The following is a 17,299-nucleotide window of genomic DNA, read 5'->3' on the forward strand; positions in this document are numbered from 1 at the left end:
TTTGAAACTAATCTTTATACTAATGCGAGTTACCCGTAAATATTTAATTATCAACAACCTTCTCAGTTGGAATTTATTTTATCAATAGTATATTATTATTTAAAAAATATGAAGTTTTAAATTAAATTATATTTTGTTTTAATAAGAAATGAAATAATTTATATTTTTATATTTTCATAACATTTTGAAAAGTCAATTTGTATAAGGGAATTTGCTGGGCTTCCCTAAGAAAAGATCCCTTAATTAATGGGCTCGTTTTGCCCCTTTTCTTTTCTTTTGGGTAATTTCCCCAACATGTAAATGAAAATTAAATTATAGGGCCAATGATTTATAGATCAAATCGTGACCCTACTGGGCCCAGTGGAAGCGCCAGCAACTCTCTTGATCTAGAATCAACCACCAGTAGAATGTGATGCTCCTTCCTACCGATTCGTTGCACTCGGTAAACATCTGCTTCTCTACGCCACTTTTGTTGCCTGCTTAACCAATCGCGCCTGGTTTCTGCTACAAGTCCCAAACTATACCAATCTTCATTCTTTAATCGTCTACTGAAATCTTCATTTGTAGTCTGCAACTCTCGACAAGTGAGGTGTTTGCTAAAATTCCCAGCTGAGTCTCTTCGATTGTGTTTGATCTACTGTAAACAAAGCCAAGCGCAAAATACTTATGCGGTAATTTTTCTGTATCTTTTATTATGGGTGCTTTTAAATATCTCGAAGATTAGTAGTTGGTGGTATCTATTTAGGTGAATAAAGGCACGGATATTGTGATGATGGAGTGCTGGAGAGGTGTTCTGAAGGTTCCGGTGGATCCAACCAGCAGAAGTTACTGCAGCGTTGGTGTGTCTCTCTGCCTTTCACCAAGTTCCAAATCACTAGCTGTAAGTCCTTTTTGCTTCAATTGTAAATTGTAATAAGGCAATGCCTGTATCCTCTGCAATTACTGCTGGAAATGCCTATCACCATGCATTTCTCTCATGGGACACACAGCTTCGTCTTTCTTCTAAAGCAAGAAATTGCGTTACTTTTTTTCCCAAATTGCGTGTCTATCTTCCTTCTATACTTGAATCTATACGTCCTTAATCAACCCGAACAATTTGGTTTTGGTTTGTATTCTAATTCCAGAAAAACTTTCTTTCATCTCTTCAACATCATGACATACATGTGTGAAAGGTAGGTACCTTCTGCAAATGCTATCTTCTTTTCTGGAGATAGAGTTGAAGGGACCAAGAATCCGATGATTGAGAGGCTATCTAATCTGCAGAAAATTGCTGAAATTCTGGTATCTAAATTTGGTGGTCCCGTTAATGCTTGGGTTATTGAGGCTTCCATTTTCAATGGGCCTTTTGCCGTTTATAGAGATTTCATTCCTTCAGTAAATCGCTGGGGGGAACCAAAATCTTACAGCCCAGCTGGATTCCCTGCTTCTTGCTCAACCATCTCTCTCTTATCAAATTGCCTAAAAGAGGTAATGTAATACCATCTATTTAAGCTCTATCTATCGTATTCATCATGTTTGCTTGACAGTAATTCATGAAAGACAAGTATTTTGTCTTTCATTGCATGTAATTATTCTCATAAATGAGTAACTTACAAAAGAATTCTCATTCAGAAAAAGAATATTGGACGCTCCTAATATTCTATAATCTAAATTTGCCTACATATGGCAGGCAAAGAAGACCATCTCAACACAAGAAAAAATGCCACTGACGACCAGTGGATCATCTTCATCTTTTTATGAGCCCAAAACATACATCCTTGGATTTAGTAAGGGCGGCACTGTGCTTAACCAGCTAGTAGCTGAACTGAGCGTTTCAGAAGTAAAACCAGATTTTAACGGACAACACAGGAGCAGGGAATCTTCAGAAGAAGACTTCCAAATCATACCACGTAGTAAAGAAAGCCTTCTAAACAGCATCACAGAGATCCACTATGTGGATGTCGGTTTAAACTCTGCTGGGGCATATATCACCGACTACAATGTGATTGAAAGAATGTCCAAACGTTTCATGCAAGGGGCTCCAGGAATTCGTTTTGTGCTTCATGGAACACCAAGGCAATGGTGTGATAGCAGGCGAGTATGGATACGCGATGAAAAAGACAAATTGGTTAATCTACTTGAATCTGAAGTTCAAAGGAGCGGGGGGAAATTAAAAGTTTGTGAGAAATTATATTTTGCTGATAGAACTCCAGATCTGCCGATGCACTTTGAAATTATTGAAAGAATGGAGGTTGGTTGAGTGTTGATTTGCAAATAGTTGGCACTCTTAATGTTGTAATTAGACATGCCACTTGATGAAAAGATTATGAGATCCAATTTGTTCTGTGCAATGCTTGAAACTGAAGTGATTTCTATTTACTTTTTCATGTGCTTTAACTATTGAAATACTGCAGAATTAATTTATCAATTCAACTGAAGAATCCTGCACTTGAGGGTCAGATAAAAGACTCGAGAAATACCGTTATGATTTAGATAGAAACTAGAAAGTATAATTGCTCTAGGTTCAAATTGTAATATTTGTCCTTCCGTACCTATTATTTTCACATCCATACACAGATAAATGCACAAGCAGGCAGAGACAAGGGAGGGGTGGGGTGAGTAATTTATAGCGAAACAAGTTTCCCTTTATTGTTACAACAATCACAGTGTAACAGAAGTTGTAGCGACAGATTCAACATAAAACGACCCTTTATTGGAGATAGTTAATACATATGGAAAAGCCATTAATGCTCTTCTCTTTATCTCTCAGCTCCCGCGGGGATTCGTCTTTCATCTTAGTTGATGCTGAACCAAAAAATTGAGAATGCACATTGCGTTAGACAATAACTCATCATTAAAATAAGAAATGAAGCAATTAACAAAAAATAAAAATAAAAATTTACCTCTGACAATCAGTGGTTTTGGAGATGGGAATGTTCAATTGAATCCCACACTTTTGAGGGAGGGAGGAGGCAGCGTCATCCTTTATATTTGGGCAGCGAGCAGCGGCTGTCTTAATGCGCTCGCATGTTGCTCTCCTATCTGCGGAAGTTGGAGCAAGTGCCTGCAAATTCTTGACCGCTGCGCAACATGCTTCCAAAGGAGCAGCATCCCCTCCTGTAAAGAAGGAAATGCAAAGAGGCTAAGGAATAGTTCACTTGCCCACAATCAACTGCCTCTCCTTGCATCGCCATAAATTGAACCAGAGGAATCACAAACCATTCCCTTCATTTTTGGTCGAGAGTGAACTGCTTAACTGAGTTTTCGAGCTTGTATTTCTTCAAGTGTGATGCGAGAGATAGAAATGTGATGTATTTATAGCCTCTCTGTGTATACACACAAAATTTAGAAATTAGAGAAATAAAGAATCATCATCCTCTTCATCCCTTAAAAAAATTAAAAAGTAAAACAAATATTAGCATCCCGTACTTGAGTGCATACATTGAATGGATAAAAGAAACATGCAATATATGTTAGAATATTTATAAAAATATATTAGTGGTGTGTGGAAAGAAAGGGAGATTTGATTTGAACATGTTCAATATCTAAGCATCATAACTTGTGAGTTCTATTCATTTTTATTTATTAAAACTACCTCTATGCTTATTGATTATTTCCTTTGGTTTTGTTTGTTAATCTCTCAAACCTATATTATTTCACTAGCTAATTAAGGACCACTGACATATAATTTATTTTAATTTAATATTATAAATTATTTTTAATAATTAGGGGTAGAAAATTAATTTTGATTTTTGCATGTGTCCCGACAAGAGTGTAACTATGCATTTACAAAGTTAATTAATTTTCGTTGAAATTTTTTCTTAAAATTATATTCCTTGGCTTCCATTGAGTTCTACACCAATAATTGGGTGGTTTAGACAAAGGTACTTACTAAAACATTGTTATTAGGTATATCCTTAAAGATTTTGCCGTGCATATTTACACATTTGTAATTTTATCCATAAAAAATTTTAAATTTAATCGTAATTTAATAAATATTTAAATTTTAAAAATTTTACTTTTAAATATAATTTTATTATAAAATTATGTTTGAAAATAATTTTTTAAATTCATGATTAAATTTATAATTTTAAAATTATGTTTAAAAGTAATTTTTTAAATTTATGATTTTAAAGTTTTATTTAAAAATATATTTTTTTTTAAAGTTTAGATTTTAAAGTTTAAATATTTAAAAGTAATATTTTTAAAATTTAGATGTTTAATATCTTATAAAGAAAAATTTTAAAATATAAGTGTGTAAATATAAATGAGAATGGAAAATTTTGATTTGAAATTCGAAGCATTATATTATTTTATTTTATTTATTTTGAGTAAATTCAATATAAATTTATGGGTATAAAATTTCAAGTTGTTAAGTTTGAATTACTTTTATTTATTTTGAGATTGCCATTAATTTAAAAAGTAGTCTAATTGATTTTGTCTCGCCTTTAAATATAGAAAGTTTATAAATTTGAATTTATGAATTAAAAATATAATACAAATCATTAATTTATGAGCGGAACAGGATGAACAACCAAGATTTACACGAAGAAGCTTAATTTTATTTGAAAGTAATAAAAGAAAAAAGAAGCTGCAGCTGATGGTAGCCAGCAAGCACTGCATGTAAAGTGTGATGAGATCCAATGTTTTTAATTAATCAATTTTATCATATGTCCCCAATGCTCCTAATCTTTATTTTCATATTTTCATATTTTCATAAATTAATCTCACACTTTTCTCTTATTTCTCATAAATAAATTAAATAATCTTCTACTTTCCATATCAGCATAGGAATTGGGGCCCTTCCATTCAAATATGAAACCATTTTTATCAAATTTAAAATTAATTTATCACGTCTATAGCCAGGGGTGGAGGGAGGGTACGGCAAGGGGCACGTGCCGTACCGGCGACCGGAAAATGCTTTGAAGGGGGATGAAGGTGCCGCAACGACGCAGCCGGTGGTGCCACAGCAGTGCGCAGCGGTGCCCTACCAAAGGGAAGCTTCTGGCTCCGCCACTGTCTATAGCATAATTTCATTTTGATTTGTGATTAATATTTTTAATTTTGAACTACTTCCGCATCTTCATTCTCTCGCTTGAGTTATTATGGGTGTAATTTTGTTTGAAATATTTGGGTCTAATTGCTCTTCAAATACCATATCTATTCAATTCAGACACTACAAATACACAATGTTATAAAACTCCATATTAAATTATTAAATTATATTTGTAATTATTAACATATCATTAATTTTTTAAAATTTTTAAAAAAATTTTATAATTGATTTGACTCGATCATTTAAAGTGAATAATGTATTGTTAATATACGATTACCACCTACAACCCCGGTCACTCAGACTTAATCATTTAAATAAAAAATTCGATTGATCGAATGAATAACGTTCAATTTAATAAAAAATCTCATTTCGCAGAATTATTAAAACCTCTTGGGTCACCTTATTACTATTTAAATACATTACATAGTATATTTTCATTGCACCTGCAATCTTGAGATCTCTTATCCACTAATTGGTATTAATCAAATTTTCAAAAAAATTATTCACTAATACTATCTTATTACAGTACAAAAGAAAAGTTTACATAGAGTTCAAAATATGCATTCTAAGTCTCAAATATTTAAACTCAAATTTGTTTACATTAGCCCTTCTTGAATGTCGGAATAACTATTATTAGACACCAACCATCTTACCTTTTTTTTTTTTCTAGATTGTCAAGTTGCATTCAAATTATTTTTTATAACATTATTTAGTTATATTAGCGGGACTCCATTGATTCTCTTACTCATTTGGGGTAAATCTGACTTAACAATGTCATTTGCTTTTTTATCTCGCCTCCAAATTCATCCTTAAATGGCTAAAAATTTACGAGCAGTCGCCAAGTCTACTATCAATAGGGGAGTCATTGTCTCCTCCACACTTGGCGGTAGATAAAATACTCCTCCAATAGTAAATATAATTGATCTCAATAATTTGAATATCGAGTAAATGATGCAGTCCATCAAATGAATTTGACGTTAATAACGTGATCCAGATCGTTGAACCACAATAGGATGCGAAAATAATTGTTCCATTGGAAGCGGCGCATGAAATAAACATGTCATCAGTAGTAGAACGAAAGGAGTTGCATTATACAGAATGAGAAACATTGAATCATACATCATTTTAAAATAGGGTAATGTGCCCCTTAAAATAGCACTTTTCCTCTAAATCTAATTTTTGGAATGAATTATGTCATACTCAAATTTGACAAGGTATCAAAATCTCCCATCAATATTTGGTTTCCTGTAAATATTTCATATTCTGGTATAGTTCTGTGCACGAAGGGGTGTATTGAATTTTATATTGATTTGAGATAGGATGGTATTTTTTTATATTGATTTTAGATATTTCTCCACCTTAAATTAATTTTTAGGATAAATTAGATCCCCTATAAATTTAACAATAACGAGAAAATTAGAAAATTTTGCAGCGGAGATTAGAGAACCAAAAGCTTATGAGGAAACTAGTTTTAGGATTGGCGGCTATAAAAGTAAAGGTTAAATTTTCTTACTTGATGGGCTCCGACGAGCGCAAATTGTCCAAGAGTAGCTCTTTGGAACAAGCTTCTTCGATTCCCATATGAAATAGCGATCTTACACATCTCAAGAAATTAATGGAAGCTACTATATAATACTAAATTCTTTTGTTGATTATTTTTGAGGTGTTTGATTTAGCGGTTAGATTTGAATTGATAATTAATGGGTATTTAAGCAGTTAAATTAAAATATTTAATAAATGTGTAAAAATTTAACTGATAGTTTTATATATAATAAAATTATCATATATTTTTCAATAATCTAATCATATTTTTAAATTATTTTAAATTATGAATTGATTAGCGTAAATAAATTATATTAATTAAACATCGGCAGCAAAATTAAAGTTGTGTATAGCAGGGAAAAATTCATCAAATATGAATGATCCACTGCTTGAAGATCTTGTATATGGAAAAGATCATCTCCTTTATAGCAGAATCCTAAAAATCTAATCGCCTTTTTGACAAAAAGAATTACATTTCAAAACTTTTTTTATTTTAAAAAAAGAATTTATTAAATAAAATTTTAGATTTTAAATTTCAAATCAAAGAGATTAGGAGCAAATGAGATGAGAGAATGATTTAATTAAAGAATTGAATCAAATAAAATTTTTTTATTCCGATACCAACAGAAAGTGCAAAATCCACAGGAGGAGATTCAACATATAGGCCACAAAGTGATAAAACAGGTTCATTCTGGTTCAGCATCTATTGTGGAATGAAATGAATTTTTCGAGGGTAAATTACTATCAAAATATTAAATTTCATTTAATTTTATATTAAAAAATAAAATTAATATAAAATTTTAATAACCATACTCTATATTCTTTTTCTTTTTCAATGTGGATATGATTAATGAACTATACAATATAAAATTATTAACATAAATTTGAGACCTCTCTTATATTTTATATCAAATAACATATTATTTATTAATTTAATAATAATTATTTAGTCAATATGCTTCCTCTGTCCAGGAATAAAAGTTGTTTCTCAACTTAACTTAACTGGATCCACTCAGCACTCCCAAATTTCTCATTTCTGGTTCATTAGGCGAATCTATTTGATAATCAACACACCTATGCTTTGGCTTTAGTCCAATACCCCATCCATCACCCACGCTATTTCATAGAAATATCCTTAAAATATTTGTGGAAGAAAGGAAAGCAAAGCACCATATATATACTAATTCATCATCATCCTCAAGACCCACTATTCCTCCCCTCAATTTCTCTCATGATTTTAGCTTAGATTCTCTCTTTTTCCATGATTTATCCTTCACTGGTCTTCACACTTTGCAGGACATTACCACTTATAATCTCAACTACACCAAATAGGCCTTGGTGTTTTCATCTTGCATTCGATATGGATAATTCAAATAATAAATCTAACATTTGATCATAATAAGAGATAAAAATAAAATAAAAAGAATTAACATTTTCCACATCTTTAATTAAAAAGGGAGAAACAACCAAACTAAAGGTGCAATACCATATAATAACATCGAAATACTTCATAACACAATCAAATCTTAATTTATAAAAAGAAAAAGGAGAGAAGAGAGAGAGTTTTGGTCCTTTCTAATTGAATTAGGTTTTTGTTTCCCTTTCATGAAAGATGTTTAATTTGTCTCAAGTCAAAACCGTTCTTTTCAGCTTTTCTAAACAAATTCAAAAACATTTCCAAAGCTCCAAGTATTAGGCAGCTCGTGCTTCTTCATCACTCATCACTGGTTACTTCTCCAATGCATTGATAATTCATAATAATAATCTCCTTCAACTTTAAACACAGTTTTTATTTCCTCCTTCCATCTCTAAACTTTTAATTGAGATAATCATACATAATTTATATTTCTTTAAAAAAAAAAATAAAAGAATTGAATTTCCTTTTCCATTTAATTAAAAAATTTTGATTGAATTAAATTTTTATAAATTTCTTGAAAGATTCGAGTGAGAGAGAGTACAACACCATACATGCTCTTAGCTTCTAAGACACGCAAATAATTTCAGTTGAATTAAGAAATTATGCATTAGCTGCAAATACATATTAATAAATCTGATATTTAATTTGTTGAGTAACACATCACTCCTCACCATTAAGAGAGTGCTTGAGTTGAGCCATGAATTAATAACAGAATTAAAACCATTGACTCGAGCCCTGAAGATGCTCTCTTGACAGGCCCATTCCCTTTTACATGACCAACCACAAGCTTGTTTAAGATGGTTTCGAGCCTATACTCAAAGGAGACGCTCCAAGTATTCAATTCAAATTTATGAGTTCCAATTTCCGACTCATTCATTAACAAAGGAAAAGTGTACACATTGCATTACTCGTGATTCTAAAAGTAATGCGGTAAATAGATATACTACTAATTTCAGAGATCTGCAGATTGCAGGTAATTGTGTTGTCGTAAAAGACTCCATTCATCAGGCAGACAGTAAAAATTCTCGGGAAAACATTTTCATTTTTTGAAGCAGCTATAATTCATCACATGCAAATTGAAGCGCAAGCATCAAAAAGAAGGATAATAGGAAACATAAAAATTCAGCTTGTGACCCGTAAAATTTTCAGCCGCACCACCAAATCTGGTTCCGTTCTTTCTACCTCGACACGAATAACATTAAGTTCAAGAACAAGGTAACAGTTTTCAAATATCAATCCATTTTGACAACGAAAACTTCGTGGTCAGAAGAAGCATCATTGTCCCAAAAAGCAGAAATCATCTGTTGCTGGAATGCTATAAGTGAAAATCTGGCATGTATCCAATGAGTTTTTCTATCTATCTATACCTTCAAGATATTGGATGCCGCCTCCTGCAAAATTTTCCAAAATCACCAATCACCGTTCCAACGATAAAGTGGTAACAGTTTATTTACTTTTTCAGATAAGTAAAGGAACATCAGTCCCCTGTATAACATTTAACTATTATCTACCAGAAATTCAAACAAACAAATAGAAGTATATGCACAATCTGACATCACTTTGACAGTGCATTCCTTAATACCTTTTGGGTCGGCTTCGGTCCTCCTCATAGTCCATCACTCCACCAGGTTCAGAGTAGATCTCCTCGTGCCCTCTGAAGTCAATGTCGGCCTGCTTACAGTGTGTAACTTCTGCCACAACGTAAGTAAGACACATCGACCGACATATCCCAGATACTGAATATAAACTCTATCATATACTAACATTATGGACATCATAGGATCTACACCACCACAACTCAAAAAAATCATCCATCTAATGCAAGCCAAACCCCTACTAGTTAAATGTAGTTTCACATTCATCCACCAGAAATTTTACAGAGAAAATTTTGAAATAAGCAAGTAGTGATCATCTAATAAATAATAAATACAGATAATTCTAAATGATACGCTGTTTAATTTAGACAGCCAAACTTGCCAGAATGCAGATCTACCAGACCTCTGTGTGTGTTTGTGGAGAGAGGGAGGGAAGGGGGGGGTGCTTTGTCATGTACAGGGGAAAAGATTTAGTCAGCTTTCGGAGGAAAATATATTAGTAGTTAGAAGAGTTGTTTGAGCAGTTATAGAAAGTCGATGACAGTTAAGAGACTAGAAGTATAAAAGGTGTAATCTGTAAAGGGAGAATAATTCATTCAAAAATTCCAATAACAATCAGCTGTCTCGCTTCTCTATCTCTTTCTCATTCTTCTGTTATTATCCTATGTTTCTTAGTAGAAACCCCAATTTAAGGGCTCCAATGACAAATTGGTATTAGAAAATCCAGGTGTGCTTGGCTACCAAATCAAAAGGAAAAAGGAAGAGAGTTAAGAAATCAAATGGTAGTGCAATCTTGAAGGAAAAAGAACTAGAAGCATGAAAGGTGTGATCAGTGAAGGGAAATTTTCATTCAAGAATTCCCATAAGAACTGACAATCAGTTGTTTCTCTATCTCAATATTCTTCTTCTACTTCCTATCTCTTTCTTATCTGTCTTTCTCCAATTCTTCCCTCCTCTTTTGTTATTCTCCACTGTTTCTCAGTAGAAACCCTAACCTAAGGGCTTCTAGCCAGCTACTGACACATTCTCTCTGTCTGCCTGTCACAAGCCCTGCCCCCACCCCACCACCCGTCTTCCCATCCCAAAGAAATATTATATGCATGGAATATCCCATTAATTAATTAAACCTCAAGTATAAAACTGGAATCAACTGACCTTGAGGGAGAGGGACTTCTTTACTTCTTCAACCCTATCTTCCACGTCTTTCCGGTGCTTCTTGTCCGATTCACTCATAGTATCAGCCCATTTTATCTTCTCTTGAATTGATACAAGTAGATTCTCTGACGTAGCCAACCTGTACACAAATAAAGTCCAGGTAAGCAAAACAGCCAGGGGAACTTGAAGACTGCCACTTCAAAGTTGAAAGTTGAAACAGATATCTCACCAGTTTGATAGTGTTTGCAACATATTCCCAAGTTGTCCAGGTCTCAAATCCCTCCCAGCTGCAAATTGAACCTGTATATCATAAAGCACCAGAAGAGTTTCAACATGCTCAAATGGGAGATAACGAGAGAAAAACAGAAGCAGCAAGGCAATCCCAGTATTCCATACCTCAAAGCACCTTCTCAACTGATCCAACTTCCCTCTCACTATTCCCTAAAATGACAGGTGCAGGATAACAAATGCAACAATCAGAATCTCCATCAAGTTTTTTCTCAATTAATCAGTAAAATTAAACAAATTGTAATATCATCACCAGAATCCTTCCCAAAATGATGGAAACAAGGGAAAACTAAATTCCAAAACGACTATCCGAATAAAAAAGCAGCTAATAAATTCAACTCTAATCTAGTTCATGCACAATTAATATATTTTTTAAGAAGATAAAAATAAATAAATAAATAATAATTAAAACAGCATGACATCATGAAAGGGGCAAGAAAGAAAACATACCGCATACATGCACTCATTGATCAGAAAATCCTCAAGTTCACGAACATTGGTAACATCTAGCTCTTGCATTAGTTGATCATAGGGTAGAACCTGGAAAAGGAAAAAGATCAGAACACGCTTAAGGGACAGATCACATAATATCCAACATTCAAATTGGAGTGCAGAATGCAGATAATAGGTGAAAATATCTATGATCTTCATCAAGACACTACAGTCACAGAATATATTCCATTGATTAATCATGACATGTCACTATTTAATCACAAACATGTTCATGATTTTCAGTGACATGATGACAGTCAAGATCATGCTTTATCAATTAATTTTCAAACTTGGGCCATAATTTAACTGGTTTTTCCTTTCCTCAATTTAATAAATGAGAATTGTAACTTTTCCATCGAGTTTTAGGGGAAAGGTTCTATCATCATCAGACTGCAGACAAATGAAATTTTGGATATACATAACTAGCATAGTGGAAAGGGCTCCAAAGAAAGATACCTTATTTGTTTCAGCGAGTGTAAGCACAGTAAGTTGTTTAAGCTTGAGGACTTGATCAGAAATCAGCTCAGGAAGACGCTCAACATTATCTGTCAAGAGATAGGTTTATTTCCCAATTTCATTATAATGTCTCAAAGGCAAGTGAAAAACAAGACTCCAGTGATAAATTTATTATTCAGTGATCCAACTGAATAAACAAATAGTCCCCTGGCAACAAGAAAAATCGGATATCTACATATAAATGCCACTAGTTCTTCACCACATATCTTTCTTTTATGGATTTCCTTCTTCATAAGCATATTTCCTGATTATTTCTTGTTTCCTTTTCCTTCCACTGAAGCAATCACCCCTTCTCTTATATGTGCTTCAATTGCCTTTTGACTTAAATTTGGTCTTTTGTCAGCGCAAACAATGAATAGAAACCCCACCAAGAATATAGGCTATGTATCTAAGAGTTATGTTCTCTCAGACATACAATCATTCTAGAGATAGTGATGTGAAATCTGAAGTATCTCATTCTGAACATAAGATTCAAGCAAGCTACACAGCAAAGAAGTATTTAGTCGACTGTGCCCAAAAAGAAAACTAAAATCCACTGGAGAAGCGGCACATATAAATTTTTACCATTTTGAACATAGAACCAGCTTGCAGATATACATAATCGACAAACATGCCTAAAAAAACATAAAGGCCACTTCATACACTCAGAATTCTAAATCGAGCTTCCTAAGAGAAATTGGCTTTGTCCTACTCATCACTGTCGGTCATAAAAAAAATAAAAAGAAAAAAAAAGGAGGGGGGGGGGGTAACTAGGTGCAATCACTAGTATCACTTTCAGCGTAATAATTCGGAAACTGTTTAATAGCTCAACAATATTATCACATGAACAAAGAAAAAATGCCCCTCTAGCAGGAGAACATTAAAGCGCAGTAAGAGCTTCAGATGTCAATATCTCGAGTTTCTTCACGGGATGCGAAACTTTTACCCCCCGTGAAAAATAACCTAATGCATATCCCCAGCTATAGAGCAACGTAAAACCCATAAAGCAACAGGCGCCTGTAAGCTTACTCTTATAGTCAGTCCATGTCCCGTGTGCAAACAGCCGAAGCACATCAAGGTACCGCGAATTTTCAGTTCCTTCTAGCTGCAAGAATCCATTTGTCAGTACCAGAAAAAAAAAAAAAAAAAAAAAAAAAAAGTCTGAATCTAACACAACCCAAAAGAAAAAAAACGAAATGTAATTTTATGTTACATTCAAACTAACAAACAAATAGTTTCTCCGATAATAAAGAAATCAAATTAAATTAAAAAATAACCGGAAAAGGTTACAATTCTGACCTCAGCGACGCTGGGTACGGCGAGAATCTCAGAGAAGGCGAAGAGGGAGGGGTGAGAAGTGGCCTCAATAATAACTGGGCCAAGGACCGTGCCTTTGAGAGACGATGCTTTCTTGACGAAGTGATCAATTAGTTCTGCCTGTTTTTGTTCGATGTCCATCTTCAGAAAAGACACACCCAACACAAGCCCTAGACAAATTGAAATGGTTTTGTGGGAATTAAGGACTCAGGACATTGAGAAACTTTGAAGTAGTAAGATGGGAAGGGATGGTGCCAATTCTGAGATGGTAAAGTTTTAGGGCTTAAGTATTTCTCTGAATGTGTGGTTTTGCAATTTGACGGCAGAAGAAGCAGGAGGTTGTCCGATCGACGCCCGGTTCGCTCTCTTTGTAGCCATTTTATGACGTCTATATGTGTGTATATATATATATAACTAATTAAGATATTTGAACTGCAAATTTATTTCATGGAAAAATTAATTAATTATTCTTAATTTTAAAAATAAATGAAAACATCACTTAAATTTAAAAAAAAATTATTAATTAATTTTTCAATAATTATACTTAATATGTTAGTGCATATTATTCTTTTTATTCTACGAGTGCGATGTGATTAAATTAGTGTTATTAGCAATTTGATATTTATAATATGGAGATTTAATATCATAAATTTATATTCTAATTAAATTTTATTATTATTAAGAATTATAATTATTTGTTATTATTTTAATATTATGATAATTATTTTTTATATTTTTAAATAATATTTAAATTATATATATATATATTTTAATTTTTTAAATTATCATATGTATAAAAACCTATAAATTTAATGGTAGATATATTAAAATTTTAATATTATTACATCTTATATATTTATTTAAAATTTTTCTTAACTAACTAAAGTATAATATTATCATCTATTTTAAAAAATAATATAAGAAGATGTTCTATTAAATTTATAATTCTATTCATATCATAACTCTAACTAAATTTAATGGTAAAATATTTATGATAAGAATATGTTATTATAAGAAATCTAAACTACAAATATAATTATTTGTTTAGTTAATTAATTATTAATAAAAAAAAATCTAAGGGCATTTATTGACCGTTTTAATATTTTCATCGCTACTTTTATATATATATAGTATAGAATAAATATATAAATAATTATTTATTTAACTAATATAATTTTCTTTTACAATAAAATAAAATGTATACTTAAACTATATGATATTATTAAATAGTAAATTAATAATTTTTTTGAAATTATTTTTCAATAAAATTTAATTAATTACGTATATAATGATTAGTTTAACTTAAATTAATTTAAAAAATAAATATTACTTAATAATAAAAATTAAATTTAAAAAGGACATTAATCTCTGAATGATTAACCAATCAAAATAGAAATAAATATATTATGATTATATTCAACTAATAGTTTAAAAAATCTTTTATTCCTCTCTTTCAATTATAATGTATATTTTATCATTTTATTCCATAATAATATATTAAAATTATAATGTTATATATGAAAAAAATTAATATAAAATTATTTTAATTAATTTTTAATTTATTATTTATACTTAATAAATTAATCTATGACAATAAAATTTATAAAAATATAAAAAAAATAACTAATGATACATAATATTTTTCTTTTACTCCTTTTATATAAAATCTCCTACTTGTAATTCACTTAAAAATACAATTAATAGATTGATTAATCACATGTTATATGGTATTTATATACAAGGATGGTAAAAAGATAAAGACTGAATATTCAAAGATAATGATAAATTTGATCTGATATGACTAATCTAATCTCATTTATAGATTTTAAATATTATCCTTTTATATTTTACTATTAGATTTAAATAAAAATTAATTAAATTAAAATGTTCAATAATGATCATTTTATTTTTAAATTTTTTATTTATTAAAATTTTTAATTCTCATTAATTAAATTTAACTTCATCTTTTAATTTCTACTTAAAAAATATGAATTTATTATTTTAATAATTATCTGATATTTAAACATGTTATTTTAATAATTTTAATTTTAAAATTAATTTAATTATATTTTTATTAATTTAATAATTCTTTCAAGTTTTTTTAATAAACTCCAAAATTAAATAATAAAAATTATCATCTAATTTATATCCTTATTTAAAAAATTTAATATCAATATATTTTGTATATATCTTTTAAGAATTTTTTAACTATAAAATTAATTTAAATAATAAAATTATTATTTATTTTAAATAATAAAGTTATCAACTATAAAATAATTAAAAACTATCATAAATAAATAATTAAAAAACTAAGGGTATGATTGGAAATCTCAATATTTTTCCTTTCCACTTTTATATATAATATAGATAGCTATTATTTTTAATATTGCTGCCACTAAAAAATAAAATCTTGCCTATGTATTTAAAATTTTCATTATAACTTTTTTTTTTTAAATTTCATTATAACTATATACAAAGTATATTAGTGCCTCTATTTGAAAATAAATTTTTTATTTTATTAATTTATTAAAGTCTCATTTAATATACTCTAAATAAATATTAATGTTTATTTTTTATTGGGTTTGATAAACTAATAGTCTCTTTAACTATTGTTTATTGAAAAATTTATTATTCACTTCATAGATATTATCATTATTTACAAGTCAATTCTTATATTTTTAAAAGTTTATTAAAATATTTTTACACAATTAAATTATTAATAATCAGTCATTTCATCATCTTTTTTATTAAAAATAGATGAAAAATAAAAGAAAAAATTTTTAAATTTTAATTTTGCCCTCATCCTCTTCTCAATTTTTTATAACATTTATAGGGACCAACCTATAATTTAGCTAAAGATAATCTTCTTCTGTGAGAAGTACCCTAACTGCCGCCGCCCAAATTCATGCATAGTCGATCCGCTCTCGTGGCTAGTTTGGATCATCAATGACAATGCAATATTTGCATTTCGACTTTTCTTTCCATCGCTGGCACGCATAAAGTTGACGATATCACATGAAACTCTGTGATTTCTCGCAATTATCTTCTTGCATCTTCAAGATAATTAGTCTCTCTATATTGTCACAATGCATAGCTTCGGGCTTCATTGGCGGCACTAATGACGGGATGTGACATTAGATTGTCACCTTACAGCATTGTTCCAACACCATTCGTCGGGTATAAAGTCACTGTCATCCCACGTCCTAGAGGCAAACGAGCTCTCCATGCTGTTGAAGCACATGGCTTTGGGCTTTATGGACGACACCAACAACAGAACACAACATTGAATTATTGCCTTGTAGCGCCGGCTGTTCCAACGCCATTTGTTGGGCATGAACTTGTTGTCATCTCGCATCCTCAAAACAGCTGAGCTCTCCATACTATCACAACACATGGCTTCGGGTTTTGCCGACGACACTAATGATGAGATGCGAGATGACAGCGCTAATGACTCTTTAGAGTGCAGATGACTTCTTTTCAGAGAAGATAAATTTAATTAAATAAGGAAGATAATTTGATTTTTTGATATATCTTTAACGGTATAAATAGACGAAATTGAATGAAAAGACTATTTCGTTGATGAAAGTAAAAAATAATTATATTTTAATAGATTTTTAAAAATATAAATGTAACACTCCCTACCCGGTTATTTAATTAACCAATGCGGAGACATCACATTTTATAACAGTTCTCTTATTTTTGCTTTAATTTATATCATGTAAATCATGGCTCTCCTTTTTTAACCTAAAATTTGGCAGAGTTTCTCTGAAATATGATATTAATTTCATATGTGAATAGTAAAATCAATGCAATTTCAACTCATATCAAATAATTCATAACCGTTTCATTAATCTAAACACAAAAATTTATATTAATAATCCATATTTACATCAAAATTAAAATCTTCAAATATATATAATTCAAACCATATACAACTTTATCTCTAAATCTTTATGTACATGC

General features: G+C 30.8%; 3 protein-coding genes across 16 annotated transcripts; 1 reads left to right on the top strand and 2 right to left on the bottom strand.

Annotated features, from left to right (window-relative positions):
- Nucleotides 1-319: 319 nt before the first annotated feature.
- LOC110618118 (UPF0565 protein C2orf69 homolog) lies at nucleotides 320-2,373 on the top strand. Of its 12 annotated transcripts, none has more exons than XM_043950081.1 (5): nucleotides 320-442; nucleotides 568-671; nucleotides 756-880; nucleotides 1,177-1,467; nucleotides 1,670-2,373. In XM_043950081.1, the coding sequence occupies exons 3-5, from the start codon at nucleotides 770-772 to the stop codon at nucleotides 2,237-2,239; spliced, it is 972 nt and encodes a 323-aa protein (XP_043806016.1). In that variant the 5' UTR covers nucleotides 320-442; nucleotides 568-671; nucleotides 756-769; the 3' UTR covers nucleotides 2,240-2,373. The 12 variants fall into 12 exon arrangements, with proteins under 12 accessions (XP_043806016.1, XP_021616877.1, XP_043806013.1 ...); XM_043950078.1 differs by having other exon boundaries at nucleotides 321-442; nucleotides 746-880; XM_021761185.2 differs by having other exon boundaries at nucleotides 568-880.
- Nucleotides 2,374-2,689: 316 nt separating this feature from the next.
- On the bottom strand, nucleotides 2,690-3,210 carry LOC110611198 (non-specific lipid-transfer protein A). The gene is made up of 3 exons (XM_021751373.1): nucleotides 3,156-3,210; nucleotides 2,890-3,096; nucleotides 2,690-2,784 (listed from the first exon to the last, which is right to left on the bottom strand). The coding sequence occupies exons 1-3, from the start codon at nucleotides 3,208-3,210 to the stop codon at nucleotides 2,690-2,692; spliced, it is 357 nt and encodes a 118-aa protein (XP_021607065.1).
- A 5,806-nt stretch (nucleotides 3,211-9,016) lies between these two features.
- Nucleotides 9,017-13,721, bottom strand: LOC110616722 (COP9 signalosome complex subunit 7). 3 transcript variants are annotated; one of them, XM_021759202.2, is made up of 9 exons: nucleotides 13,319-13,721; nucleotides 13,049-13,124; nucleotides 11,981-12,069; nucleotides 11,483-11,572; nucleotides 11,141-11,185; nucleotides 10,974-11,044; nucleotides 10,745-10,883; nucleotides 9,577-9,665; nucleotides 9,017-9,385 (listed from the first exon to the last, which is right to left on the bottom strand). In XM_021759202.2, exons 1-9 carry the CDS (start codon nucleotides 13,475-13,477, stop codon nucleotides 9,364-9,366), a joined length of 780 nt encoding a protein of 259 aa, XP_021614894.1. In that variant the 5' UTR covers nucleotides 13,478-13,721; the 3' UTR covers nucleotides 9,017-9,363. The 3 variants fall into 3 exon arrangements, with proteins under 3 accessions (XP_021614894.1, XP_021614906.1, XP_021614900.1); XM_021759214.2 differs by having other exon boundaries at nucleotides 9,577-9,682; XM_021759208.2 differs by having other exon boundaries at nucleotides 9,577-9,685.
- Nucleotides 13,722-17,299: the final 3,578 nt, after the last annotated feature.

The sequence above is a fragment of the Manihot esculenta genome, chromosome 1 (assembly GCF_001659605.2).
Source record: "Manihot esculenta cultivar AM560-2 chromosome 1, M.esculenta_v8, whole genome shotgun sequence".
Lineage (NCBI taxonomy): Eukaryota > Viridiplantae > Streptophyta > Magnoliopsida > Malpighiales > Euphorbiaceae > Manihot > Manihot esculenta.

Coding starts and splice junctions, on each gene's coding strand:
- LOC110618118 (XM_021761185.2), top strand. CDS start 770: ATGATGGAGTGCTGGAGAGGTGTTCTGAAGGTTCCGGTGGATCCAACC. Junction 881..1,176: donor CAAGTTCCAAATCACTAGCT/GTAAGTCCTTTT, acceptor TGTGAAAGGTAG/GTACCTTCTGCAAATGCTAT. Junction 1,468..1,669: donor TATCAAATTGCCTAAAAGAG/GTAATGTAATAC, acceptor TACATATGGCAG/GCAAAGAAGACCATCTCAAC.
- LOC110611198 (XM_021751373.1), bottom strand. CDS start 3,210: ATGAAGGGAATGGTTTGTGATTCCTCTGGTTCAATTTATGGCGATGCA. Junction 3,097..3,155: donor TTATGGCGATGCAAGGAGAG/GCAGTTGATTGT, acceptor CCTTCTTTACAG/GAGGGGATGCTGCTCCTTTG. Junction 2,785..2,889: donor CATCTCCAAAACCACTGATT/GTCAGAGGTAAA, acceptor TTTTTGGTTCAG/CATCAACTAAGATGAAAGAC.
- LOC110616722 (XM_021759202.2), bottom strand. CDS start 13,477: ATGGACATCGAACAAAAACAGGCAGAACTAATTGATCACTTCGTCAAG. Junction 10,884..10,973: donor TTGCAAACACTATCAAACTG/GTGAGATATCTG, acceptor ATTTGTGTACAG/GTTGGCTACGTCAGAGAATC. Junction 9,386..9,576: donor GACCGAAGCCGACCCAAAAG/GTATTAAGGAAT, acceptor AAAATTTTGCAG/GAGGCGGCATCCAATATCTT.